This window comes from Melanerpes formicivorus, unplaced genomic scaffold (assembly GCF_026170545.1).
Source record: "Melanerpes formicivorus ecotype bairdi unplaced genomic scaffold, bMelFor1.0.p_v2 SCAF_20, whole genome shotgun sequence".
Taxonomy (NCBI): Eukaryota; Metazoa; Chordata; class Aves; order Piciformes; family Picidae; genus Melanerpes; species Melanerpes formicivorus.
In genome coordinates, this window is record NW_027142372.1 from 9574493 (window position 1) to 9588281 (window position 13789).

Below are 13789 nucleotides of genomic sequence, written 5' to 3' on the forward strand. Positions count from 1 at the left end.
GAGTAAGAGTCTCTGGGGTTGCTGCCCTCTGCCAGCTGTGATCTCAAATGCCCATTTGCTGTTAATTTTATCAGTAGGTAGATGTTCATGTGGATGTGACACTATGCCCTCTTCTGAGTCAGGGTCTTCTGCACAATCACAAACCAGCTGGCTTCAGGGTTTTAACATTTACTAGATTTAACCCCAAACCCTTAAAAGCTGATATAAATGGCTAGAGTTCAAACTGGTCATCTCCACAGCTTCACCAGAGCTCTGTCTTCAGCCCAGTGACTGATAAAAACCCAGCATAGTGCCTGTTGGAAGGGACCCCTGGAGATCACCTAGTCCAACCCCCTGCTAAAGCAGGGTTACCCAAAGCAGGTTGCCCAGGATCACAATGTCCAGGTATGTTTGGAATCTCTCCAGAGGAGGAGACTCCACAACCTCTTGGGGCAGCCTGCTCCAGGGCTCCAGCACCCTCACAGCAAAGCAGCTCTGGAACAGTCCTGCCTAATTAAGGGACAGATGAAGAGAGATATGCTACAGTGTCTTCAGAATCAGGGCCTAAAGATGGGGTACATGGCTTGGGCTGGTCCTTAAGGGGATCCCTAATGGTTCTGCAGGAAAACCTGGGTCAGCACGAAACAAGTACTGGACACAAAACTTCCACAATGCTGTGCTGAACAGCAGCTGGTGCTGCTTTTCCTCTGTACTCAGTGCAGCAGCTGGTGAGGAGGAGAAAGAACAGAGAGAGGACCCACTTCAAGTGACCTCTGAAAGCAGGGCAAGGCCAGCCAACGTCTTGCTGGTGTCCACACTGGAAAAATCCTGATTTGAAGAGCCACAGCCCTTCCACTATGCAGCAGTCCAAACCACAGTTGCTATCTGTCATACAGATGGTGTGTTAGCAAGAACACAACCAAGCTGTTGTTCTGGGCTTAGTGCTGAAGAGGCTGTGAAGTTCAAGCCAGCCTCAACCCAGGGAAGAGAGGAATGAGATGTGTGTCAGTGCAGTGATCATTACCTCAGTGAGAAGAGAATGCTAAAAAGGCCTGGCAAAGGGCAAGAAGAATGGGCTGCCCAGGGAGGTGGTGGGGTCAACATCCCTGGAAGTGTTTAAGAAAAGACTAGATGAGGCACTTAGTGCCATGGTCTAGTTGATTAGTTAGGGTTGGGTGATTGGTTGGCCTTCATGATCTTGGTCTCATCCAACCTGGTCGATTCTGTGAAGGCATACAGGCTTGGATCTGACAAGGGCCCAACTGCTGAGAGGCAGAGAGAAATACTGACCATCCATCTCCACCAGCAGCTGGTTGAGGGTCTGCTCCTCCTCAGCGTTGGCAAAGCCAGAGACGTTGGTGGAGCGCTTCTTGCCCACGGCATCGATCTCGTCGATGTAGACGATGCAGGGGGCGCGAGCCTGCGCCTCCCGGAACAGGCTGCGGACACGGGCGGCCCCCAGACCTGCGCAGCGAGAGAAGAAACCAACCTCACAGCTCAAGCTGTTAGAGAATGGCATGACTGCCTCCCAGCCAGGCACCTGCTGCTGGGCAAACCCCCAGGGTGAGACATTTCCTCTCTCAAGGCTCCCAGCACAAAGAACTAGGCACAGAGCTTGTGTTTAGCCTTTAGACACCCCTTCTCCTGCAGCTGCTCCACTCCCGGCTCCCAACATGAACTCCTCTTCCCTCCACAGGTCAGAAGCAGAAATATTCAGCATTTTCCTGCACACTGATCCTTGTTGGGTCTCAAGAGACCCAGGAGGGAAGAAAAAAGGAGGAAGATGGAAATCCCAAGGCACAGAGAGGCCATCCTTTCCCCAGCAGCAGGGAGCAGCAGAAAATCCATTGGCACTCTCAGGAAGGAAGCCTCAGTCAATGGCTCTAATAATAGGTACAGGGAAGCTGGAGATAATGCTTTCAGGTGAAGAAGCATGGCTGCACGCTGTCAGAAAGAAGCAGCTAGCAATTCAGAGGGCATGCACTTCAGATACTACATAATTAAGTGCTCTCTAACACTGAAACCCTTTTATTTCCAGTAGAAGTACCCAACTCATCCTGCCCATACAGACAGGCCAAACCTCTCCTTTACAAAACAGGGGCAGCCAGCACCCTCCAACTCCACCACAGACTAAGCAAGCACCACAGCCTTCCTCCTCAGCAGCTTACCTCCTATCACCTCCACAAACTCAGAGCCTGCCATGGCCAAAAAGGGCACTTGGGCTTCCGTAGCCACAGCCTTGGCCAGCAACGTCTTTCCGCAGCCCGGTGGTCCGAGTAACAAGGCACCCTTGGGCACTTTGGCCCCAAGCTGAAGGTAGCGTTCAGGGTTCTGCAAGGACAACACAGCTCTGTCACAGCCACAGCTTGCATAAGGCATCTGCACAAGCAAATGGCCTCCCTCAGCTTTCCCATACTGCTTTTGGCCTGAGCGTTTCCCATTCTGAGCTGCTGCTAATGCTGTTGTGGAACTGGAAAGAGATTTGAGTCATGCTGGCCACAGCATAAAAAGCTCTCAGCTTATTTACACAGCTCAGTATCACAAAGGATGATCAGAAGAACATACCCTCCCTCTTCAGGTCAGCCAGCTCTCTCCCAGGAGACAGGCAGCAAGCACTTCTTTTGTTCTCCTTTGACATACCTTTAAATAGTCCACAAATTCTTTGACTTCCATTTTTGCCTCGTGCATTCCTGCTACATCCTTGAAGCCAATCCCTTTCCCAGACTTCCCATCCACGATGGTGAAACGAGCCATTTTCAGCTGGTTCTGTGGGAGGCAGCACAAGCAGTGAAGGGAAGCTCTGACTCTGGACAAGGCAACACTCTGGGACAGGCTGTTGAACATACTTTGGGGGATGGCACAGCACAGGTATGAGATGCCCCTAACAAACGACACTAACATGGCTACCAACACATTGGTGTTTCACCAACTTTTGCTTTGGGAAACACTTCCCAGACAGATTGACTCAAGCTTTACTTATCCACACTGGGAAGAGAGAGAATAAAGCTGCACAATTAGTTTCAACACAGTCTAGCTCAAACTCCATGTAGACCAGGGCAGGAATACTTAACAATGAGCAGAACTCCCCTCACCAACGCCCTTTTATTTGGGATTTCTAAACAATCTGATCCTCAATGCAGATGGGATAGCTCTAGTTTTAAGGAATACCTCTTGCCAGTGGTAGATAATGACCAGTAGTATCTTGTAAATGCATTTAAACAGACATTGTCTGCTGCTGGGTTCTTCTGCAACAACCTGGGAGAGAACCATAGGCTCTCAAATTCACCAGACACCAGATTTCAGTCTTCCAGTGTGTGTTAAACCACAGTGACAGTCAAAACAAGCCTTTAGATGTCCTACTTGTAGCTGCTCATCATGTTCTACTGAAAACAGCTAGTAAGAAATTGCCCTTTGGTGGTTTTTTTTTTTGGAGAAGCAAGTTCACAGCTTCTCAGGCCTGAGAAACAGCAGCTTCTACAAGTGAAGGGTTAAACAGGCAGAGCCTAGCTGTCCCCACTTAGGCAAAGACAGAAGCTTGTCCTCAAGGCCCCCATTATTCACCACTTTAAAATAGTCTCCTCTGAACAGCTGCATCCCTTTGTGTAAAGAGAATCCCAAAGCCAGAAGAGAACTGCAGAGAAGACTGAGAGGGAAATCTAACAAGGGACTGAATTCACCCTGTTTGCATCCCCAAATCCCTGCGGTCAACAGTAGTCACCCCAGGCTGATTTCTACACTTCCATCAGCTGATCCAGGCAAGGCTGGGATTGGGGAGGAGGAGATTTGATTGGACTGATGTTGCAAGTGAGGCATGTGGCTGGAGCAGGACAGGCCAACACATAATGAAACCCAGAATCAAACCATATTTTATAAATTGAGAACTCATTCTGCAGAAAGCAGCAGTTCCTGGCTGTACGGGAGGCACATTGGCAGCACCCAGCAAAAAACACCATCTGCAGCTGCAACACATTAACAGGCTTTGAACACAGCCCAGCAAACTGGCCAGCAGCTTCTCCCAGCTCAGCCCTTCCTGCCACCGCGGAGAGAGAGGGCCTTGGCTGCCCCCCAAGACAGCAAAAAATGCAAGATGGTAAAGGGTCCAAAGCACAGATCTTGCGAGGAGCAGCTGAGGGAACTGGGGTTGTTCACCCTGGAGAAAAGGAAGGTGAGGGGAGACCTTCTGGCTCTCTACAACTCCCTGAAATTAGGAGTCGAAGCCATGTGGGGGTCAGTCTTCTCCCTTGGAACAGGCGACAGGATGAGAAGGGGAGGCTTTCGGTTGGACACAAGGAGCAATTTCTTCCCTGAAAGAGTCATTAAGCTCTGGAACAGGATGCCCCCAGAGGTGGTGGAATCCCCATCCCTGGAGGAGTCTTAAAGCCACAGAGATGTGGTGCTGAGGGACATGGGTTAGGGACATCTGGCAGTGCTGGGTTAACAATTGGTCTTGATGATCTTGGAAGTCTCTTCCAACCAAAGCAGTTCTATGATGCTATGTGGTAAGACTGGAGAGCCATCAGCCGTGGCTAATTCTCATCCTGCCTTGACCTTGCTGGGGAAAGGGGCAGAGGTGAGGCCAGCAGAAGTCAAGACTAGCCACAGAGCTGCAAAACAGCATCAGGGTCTGGGATACTCACGAAAGCGTTGAATCCTCCTGCCCGGCCCGCAACTCTAATGAGGCGGAAGATGCTCCACAGCATGGACACGGCCATAAGCGTCACTATCAGGGAAAAGATATCACTAGGACAAAAGCAAGACAGGGACAAACTGAAGTGTCTGGCCACAGCTTGGTGGATATTACTCAAGCTAGCAGTGCAAGGTTAACAGCTGGACTCAAACTGAAAGGGTTTTCCCAACCCGAACAGTCCTGGGATAATTCTTTTCCAGTATTTTAAAGGTCCTGACATTTAGGCTGTGAATGCAGCAAGGAGCAGACATGACTAAGGAAATGGAACCTTTACAGGGTTTTTACATATATATAAACACCACATTCCCCACCCCCACCCCCCCCAACAATTACATAACCTAAAAAAGTTAAACAGAGGACACTGGCAAACATTGCTTACAGCTGTGGAAGAAATTTGACCTCCCCTCCCCCTTCAGAGGCATTGCTACTTCTAAAACAAGAAGGACCTTCAGGCAGTCAAATCACCCCCAGAGCACAGCCTAGTGGGGCTGGCAGTGCTTCCAAAGGGAGCTCACTGTACAAGACTGTGTCCAGCAACACTAGGGAGATTCCAACACCCCTAATTCTGGCAGGCATCCCAGCGTGGGTCTCCTGTTAAAACACTGCTCCTAGTCTGGTTGGCTTTCCCTGGTCAAGTCCCTCAGAAAACCCTTCACGTCAGCATGAAGTGCCACAGCAACCAACATCAACTTGCAGATCCTTTGCAATACCACCAGCTTTAGGAGGCAGATGAGGAGCAGAGAGGACACTGCAGGGCTAACAGAGTTACAAGACAAACTTGCTGAGGACAAATACCCTGTGAGCTCTAACCAAGGGATGCTTTCAATGTCAGATGAAAGGCTGAGATTTGTGGGACCCTCTTCTGCTTCACATGCCTGTGAAGTCATCTGGTCTCACCACACTTCTGTGTCTTATCTCTGAATTAAGAACATGTGTTCCATCTCTCACAGAGGGATGATTTACTGAAGCAAAGGGGACTAGCCTGTGCTATGTACCCAGCTGCATTTGTTCTTTCTTGGTGAGAGATCCCCGGCAGCACCCAAAACAAAGTCACCTTCAGTTTGTCAGCTATGCAAACAGGATTAATTCTGAAACACCTTTTAAATGTCCATGTCTCAGAACAGGCTGAATCCAAGTTGCAAGTGCACCTCACAGGTTCAGACTCCAGCATGAGACTCTGAATTCTCCAGGCATTCATCAAGCATCCTGAGAGACTTCAGACCCTACATTATCTCCTCATAATCTCTTGTCAAGGGCAGGCAAGGCAGCCTGTGTTGGTGGCTAACTCTTAAATCTACTCTTCCTGTTACACACAGATCTGGAAAAGCTGGCAAGTTCTGAGTTTCAACTGAAGGTCTCATATTGCATGATCAGTTAAAGGCATCTTCATACAAACCATGTATTGAAGACAGGTAAATGTTGTTCAGAGGACACCTCACTAGATAAAAATCCATTCCAGGTATCCACACAAGTACAAACATGACATTTGCTTTACATTTCATTCAGCATGAGTAGGACATGGGCCTGCTGGAGCTGGGCAGAGGAGGCCACAAAAATTATGTGAGGGCTGGAACACCTCTGCTGTGAGGACAGCTGACAGCTGGAGTTATGCAGCCTGGATAAGACTTCAGGGAGATCTTCTTGTTGCCCTTCAGGACTTAAAAGGGGCTGATCAGAAAGCCAAGGACAGACCTTTTAGCAGAGCCTGTTGTGACAGGACAAGGGGGGATGGGTTTGAACTAAAAGAGGGAGATTTAGACTGGATAGAAGTGAGACATTTTTATATTGGAGGTGGTGAGACCCTGGCCCAGGATGCCCAGAGGTGGGAGATGCCCCATCCCTGGACCCATTCCAGGTCAGGTTGTTTATGGCTCTGAGCAACCTGCTCTAGCTGCGGGTGTCCCTGCTGACTGCAGCAGAGTTGGACTAGATGAGGTTTAAAGGTCCCTTCCAGCCCAAATCAGTCTGTGATTCTCTGATATTGCTGCCTGGGAGCTATTAAAAGCAGACTATGTGCTCTGCACAGTGCACAAGGAGGTAAGCAGGACCTCTTGGCTGATGATAGCAGCTGTCGGTTGATGGACTTGCTCAACAGCCCAGTGAGTGAGCTCCACAAGTCAGCTCTGTAAGTTGGACCCCATAAATCCTGTCCTTAACAGCAGGGCAAATAACCTTCTCATCAGCAGTGACCACAAGCCACCAACACAGATGAGAGCACAGAAGTCAGTCAAGTCCAGCCAGTGCTCTGCAACCCTTTGTCAGATCTTCCCTCCTCTCCTCTCACTCATGAGAGCTTATTTCAGAATCTGAGGTTTTAAAACCAGAGCTCTTGGTTCCACATAACAGAACAGGGCTGTAAGTTTAGCAAAAGTACTCCTCACTGAGATTTTTGTGCACCAGCATCAAAGCTGCTCTGCTCAGTATGTGGCTTGCAGCTGGAGCAAGCACCAGTGTGGGCTCCCCTCTGATCTACAGCTATTGGAGAACCAGGCCAAACCTAGGTGTTTATTTTTACAGCCTGAACCACCACCACCACAGACCTTCCTCCAGGCATTTGAACAGGGAAAGGCTCACTGCACCACCAGCACTCTCCACAGAGCAGGCTGTAACACTACTTGTTGAGTCAGGATTTCTCCCACACTCAATTGATTAGAAGGACAAGAAGTGCTTAGTGCTCAGACTTTCCTCAGGCTTGCTGAAACTGACCTGAAACATTCTGCTTTGCTGGATGCTGCAGTTCCAGACACCTCCTCGGGACCCTCACTTTCAAAAGGTTAAGGTACATCTACACCATGCCTATTTCTGAAAGGAAGGGTGAGTGCTCCAAAACTGAGGCCACTTCTTTGTTCTATATCTATACAACAACTTAGTTGAAAGTGACTTTCCTGTCCAAGTGATAAATGTTCACTTGGGGAGACTCTATATCTCCCTGCAACTCCCTGAAAGGAGTTTGGCACCAGGTGGAGGTCAGTCTCTGCTTCCAAATAACAATAGGACAAGAGGAAACAACCTCAAATTGTGCCAGGGGAGGTTTAGGCTGGACATGAAGAACAACTTCTTCCCTGAAAGAGTTGTTAAGCTCAGGACCAGGCTGCTCAAGGCAGTGGTAGAGTCTCCACTCACAGAGAGGTTTCAAGTCTGTGGAAATGTGGTGCTGAGGGACATGGTTTGGTGGTGACCTGGCAGTGCTGGGTTAACAGCTGGACTTGATGATCCTAAAGGTCTCTTCTAACCAAAATGCTTCTATGATTCTAAGAGTAAGCATAAAACTGTATCATACTTTCCATAAAAGCCAGGATGCTTGTAGGAAACAGGGATTCTCTCTCTCTCATCAATATTCAGCTCATCCTCCGCAGCTCTCAGCTTCTCTTCAAACTTGTCAATGTTTGCCACCCTCATTGTGTACAACAGGGTGACATTCTGGGGACAGGAAATCAAAAGCAGCACATAAGCATTGCAGGATAAGGACAGAGCAAAGAGCAGAAGCACACAACATGGGCAAGTCAGATAAAAGTTAACCTGATGTTACAGCCTTTGATGCTGCACTGCTGAACTCAGGAGCAGATAACTGACACCAGGGCTCCAAAGAACTCAGGGACAGCTCTAAGCCTAAAAGCCAAGAACCAAGACTCAGCTCTCCAGAAACAAGGAGGTGAAACAACTTTGCATGGAAGCTGAAGGATGGAGTTTTATAAACCTAGTTTTACTGACACTGTGGGCTCAGACAACATTTTGTACTATATAAGTACAAATACATCATGGGAAGGAGGCGACTTATCCTTCCTTGTTTCTGTGTCCACCAGAAATTAACTTCATCCAGCAGTCTGCAAATGGATCATAAATCACTGAACAAAATGGAATGAATCCAAGAAGAGGATTTTAACCTCTCAAGCCAGTTTGTAATGACTCTGAGTGGCAACTCCTGGAAGTAAGCATGTGATAAAACTTTGCTGTGTTTCCATTTTGGAAGATTCAGGAAGGAAGTCTGACAGCTTGAGAGAAAACTCAACATTAAAACCAAACAGCAAAACATTTTTGAAACAAGGCCTGGCAGTAAGAGTTTACAACCTTCTGCACACCTTCTCACACACCAGACTGAGCTAGTAGGAAAAAACCTATAGAATTTCCCCTGCTTTTTAGACATAACACAAGATGTTCTTCCAGGCCATTATTATTATTCCCATTGAAACTAAAAGTCTAACCTTCCAAGCACCAGAAGTTCCCTAAACTTCAAAATACAAGAAATTCAAAGAGCAAATTTACCAGCTAGAGTTTTACTTGGGTGTTAGGAGCAGGTTCCTTACCATGAGGGTGGTGGAACACTAGAACAGGTTGCCCAGGGAGGTAGCTGAAGCCTCATCCCTGGAGATATTCAAGAGGAGGCTTGACAGCACTCTGGGCAACCTGATCCAGTTGAGGATGCTCCTGCTTACTGCAGAGGGGGATGGCCTAGATGACCTTTAGAGGTCCTTTCCAACCCAGCCCATTCTGTTTCTCTATGCCTATATACATACATTCATTCAATTCTCTCCCCCAGGTTATCCTTGGCTCAGACATCCCAAGGTGCACTGCCACTCACAACTTGTCCATGAGGACTTCCTCCAGGGTGCAGGTAGATTTCCACAATATCACTCTCGGGCACCACTTCGATTCTCTGAACCTCCCCCTTGGCCAGCATCTCGTTCAGGAAGTAGTTCCAGGAGATGCTGGTCCCTTCTCTGTTGTCACCAACCATGAAGCGAAACATCAGCACTATGCAAGTCACGATGAGCAGTGCCCGCAAGCGCTCCAGATGCATCTGGTTCTCCCTCCTGCGTTTCTCTTCCTCTGCAGGAAACAGGGGGGAAAAAAAGAAGATATGAGCATGACATTGTGGAGAGGGCACAATTGAATCATAGAATCATAGAATCAATCAGGTTGGCATCTGGGTGGAGGCAATCCCAGGCACAAATCCAGGCTGGGCAGGGACTGGCTGGAAAGCAGCCCTGGGGAGAGAGACTTGGGGGTGCTGGTGGATGAGAAGCTCAACATGAGCTCTCAGTATGCACTTGCAGCCCGCAAAGCCAATCAGATCCTGGGCTGCATCAGGAGAAGTGTGGCCAGCAGGTCGAGGGAGGTGATCCTCCCCCTCTACTCAGCCCTGGTGAGACCCCACCTGGAGTACTGTGTCCAGTTCTGGAGCCCCTATTACAAGGGGGATGTGGAGGTGCTGGAAGGTGTCCAGAGAAGGGCCACAAGGATGATCAGAGGGCTGGAGCACCTCTCCTATGAGCACAGACTGAAGGAGTTGGGGCTGTTCAGTCTGCAGAAGAGAAGACTCCGAGGTGACCTAATTGTGGCCTTCCAGTATCTGAAGGGGGCCTACAGGAAGGCTGGGGAAGGACTTCTCAGGATCTCAGGTAGTGATAGGACTAGGGGGAATGGAATGAAGCTGGAGGTGAGGAGATTCAGGCTAGATGTGAGGAGGAGGTTCTTCCCCATGAGAGTGGTGAAACCCTGGAATGGGTTGTCCAGGGAGGTGATTGAGGCCCCATCCCTGGAGGTGTTTAAGCCCAGGCTGGATGAGGCTCTGGCCAGCCTGATCTAGTGTGGGGTGTCCCTGCCCATGGCAGGGGGGTTGGAACTAGATGATCCTTGTGGTCCCTTCCAACCCTGAATGATACTATGATACTATGAAAGCAAAGAGTAACACACTGGTAGCTTTTGGGGGCCTTTTTTTGCTGTTGCATGTTTGGTTTCTCCTGAAGGACCGGACTCAGAGGCAGTACCTAAATCACACTGCACAGGCAGTTTGCTGGCTTGGCTCACAAAGGAGGTTGTGTGACTTGTCCAAGGTTATGCAACTGAGTCAGTGTTTTGGACTGTGTGACTTTCCCAGACCTTTCTGGCTCCTCAGCTGTCAGACCACAGAGCCTGGGCTGTACACGTGCAACAGCACCAGCCTGGTTATGAAAGCACAGGCATCTAAACTTAATAGTTGCCTGCAAGGAGACACATTCTGCACCCTCTCAGCCAGCAGAATTCTGATTACAGCTATATTCAGCTGGTCCCCAGTGCCCCTAAAGCCAGGTAGTGAGGCACTGTGTACTCATGATGTAGGATAATCACTTTTCCTTTAATTGCTGCTTCAGTGATTGGAGGAACTGGAACATGGGTGAGCTGAAGAAAGCTTCTCACTTCCACAAGTTATGGATTGTGTACAAAGGCTGACAGCAACCCCAGACATAGTCTGGAGAGCTCTGATCAACAGATCTTGGTCCAAGAGACTTCAAATGATGACTCCACTACAACCATTACGATCCCATCCAGTGTCATTCTGCTCCAAAATGAGAGGTTATCTTTCTTGTCCAGCCTAACATAGATACAGGCCAAACAAAGCCAAAGTTGCTAAAACTCAACTTCACAAATGATTATCATAGAATCAGACTGAGTTGGGCTGGAAGGGACCTTTAAAACTCATTTAGTCCAACCCCTGTGCAGTCAGCAGGGACATGCACAGCTAGAGCAGGTTGCTCAGAATCCCAGACAACCTGAACTGGAATGGTTCCAGGGACAGAGCATCTCCTACCTCTTTGGGTAACGTGGGACAGTGTCACAGCACCCTCAGTGTCAAAAATTTCTCCCTTCTATCCACTCCAAATCTCCCTCTTTTAGTTCAAACCCATCACCCCTTGGCCTGTCACAACAGGCCCTGCTCAAAAGTTTGTCCTCATCTTTCCTATCAGCCCCTTAAAGTACTGAAGGCCAAAGCAATGCTTCCACATCACTGTTGCTAATACATCCACTGGAAAGTATTAAAGAGCAAGCAAAACCAGTCATAGTGCCACTGGTAAATCCCACAGCCCAGTGTTACAAGAGATAATTGCATCCTGGCAAGTTCCTGATCTGCTGGCCTAAGAGCAGCAGTGCTTCTCCTCCCCAGGAAAATGCCAGCAGTTGCAGTGACTCTGAATCAGCACAAGAGACATGAGGTGCAGCTTCCCTGTGCTTATGAATCACTGCAACAAGATCCATGTCTGAACAAAACCAAAGTGATTTTCCCCCAAGCTACACAGCTAACCTGATGTTTAACTTGTCTACATTAAGGATCAGCATCAAGGAGGGATTCCCATACTGGTTGTGCTTTCCTCCACCCTCTACTGATGATGACATAAGAGAAAGGGGTGGTTTGGTTTGGTTCAGTTCAAGCATTTGCCACCACATTTTTTTCAGACTCTTTATCTCCCTCCTGTGAGGGTGCTGGAGCCCTGAAGCAGGCTGCCCAAGAGGTTGCGCAGTCTCCTTTTCTGGAGAATAGAATAGACCAGGTTGGAAGAGACCTTCAAGATCATCGTGTCCAACCCATCAACCAATCCAACCCACCTAATCAACTAACCCATGGCACCAAGCACCCCATCAAGTCTCCTCCTGAACACCTCCAGTGATGGTGACTCCACCACCTCCCCAGGCAGCCCATTCCAATGGGCAATCACTCTCTCTGTGTAGAACTTCCTCCTAACATCCAGCTTAAACCTCCCCTGGCACAGCCTGAGACTGTGTCCTCTTGTTCTGGTGCTGGTTGCCTGGGAGAAGAGACCAACCCCCACCTGGCTACAACCTCCCTTCAGGTAGTTGTAGAGAGCAATAAGGTCACCCCTGAGTCTCCTCTTCTCCAGGCTAAGCAACCCCAGCTCCCTCAGCCTCTCCTCACAGGGCTGTGCTCCAAGCCCCTCACCAACTTTGTTGCCCTTCTCTGGACATGTTCCAGCAAGACAACCTCCTTCCTAAACTGAGGAGCCCAGAACTGGACACAGGACTCAAGGTGTGGCCTAACCAGTGCAGTGTAGAGGGGCAGAATGACCTCCCTGCTCCTGCTGGCCACACTGTTCCTATTGCAGGCCAGGATGCCATTGGCCCTCTTGGCTGCCTGGGCACACTGCAGGCTCATGTTCAGCCTACCATTGACCAGCACCCCCAGGTCCCTCTCTACTTGGCCACTCTCCAGCCACTCTGACATTCCAAACCTGCCTGGACATTGGGATCCTGGGCAACCTCTTGTGAGTGCCCCTGCTTTAGCAGAGTGGTTGGGCTGGATGACCTCCAGAGGCTCCTTCCAGACCTCCCCATACTGGGATTCAGGGATTTGTGCTACAGAAGCAAATTTACAGTTCTGTGGCCTGCAGAGGACTGCCACAGCACAGAGCAGTCTCGATGCTAGCAGGTGTTTGAGCTGTCAAGATGACAACAAACTTCTCCTCCTCTTCCCAGTCAGATGTGGGTGTTCTTGTTACATAATTTAGCCCTTGTTCTGGATATACAATTTCCCATGCACATGGCATACATAAATCCTGATCCACACCCAGAAATCAATGAATTCTGCAGCCCTGGCCTACCACTGCCTCTGCCTGCTGCAGCCCAGATCTGATTTAGCTGCAAATTCCCAATGAGTGTTCTGACACTTGCATTTATCACCAGCCACCAATTAGACCCTACACACACTGCAACCAAACCTAGGGACAAACACATGACCCAGCCAGCTGCTAAAAAAAGTACTCTGTCCTTCAGCTCTGCAGCATCATTTTTCACTCATTTCCCAGCTCTGCTCCACATTTAAGAGGAAAAGCTTGCTCCCAAATGGAAACAAAGCAGCTTCTCAGATAAGGTCAGCATTTCAAAGAGCAGTGACAAGCCCAGACACTGAGTCCACCCCAGACACTTTGTTCAGCAACGCCATCTCCTCACTTCTGTGTTATCTGCTAGATCCAGCTATGTTAGAACAAAGTAATTTATCACAGAGCTGCAGGATGACCTCCACTATGGTCTTGTTAAAGAAAATTAAAATATGGCATAATAGTGGTCTTATTGTGGGCAGTACCCTGAAAAGGAGAAGGAGCAGAGAAGGAGCAGAGAAGGAGCAGAGAAGGAGCAGAGAAGGAGCAGAGAAGGAGCAGAGAAGGAGCAGAGAAGGAGCAGAGAAGGAGCAGAGAAGGAGCAGAGAAGGAGCAGAGAAGGAGCAGAGAAGGAGCAGAGAAGGAGCAGAGAAGGAGCAGAGAAGGAGCAGAGAAGGAGCAGAGAAGGAGCAGAGAAGGAGCAGAGAAGGAGCAGAGAAGGAGCAGAGAAGGAGCAGAGAAGGAGCAAGCAACA

General features: G+C 49.1%; 1 protein-coding gene across 1 annotated transcript in view; it reads right to left on the reverse strand.

Moving 5' to 3' along the window:
- The window catches only part of SPG7 (SPG7 matrix AAA peptidase subunit, paraplegin), a 39449-nt gene that overhangs the window by 20528 nt on the left and 5132 nt on the right, over positions 1 to 13789 (reverse strand). Inside the window, exons 4-9 of the mRNA XM_068150748.1 lie at positions 9246 to 9493; positions 7947 to 8086; positions 4617 to 4719; positions 2620 to 2745; positions 2148 to 2310; positions 1270 to 1443 (exon numbers count right to left, since the gene is read on the reverse strand). Of these exons, the coding sequence (XP_068006849.1) occupies positions 1270 to 1443; positions 2148 to 2310; positions 2620 to 2745; positions 4617 to 4719; positions 7947 to 8086; positions 9246 to 9493 (954 nt within the window). The remainder of the gene's footprint in view (positions 1 to 1269; positions 1444 to 2147; positions 2311 to 2619; positions 2746 to 4616; positions 4720 to 7946; positions 8087 to 9245; positions 9494 to 13789) is intronic.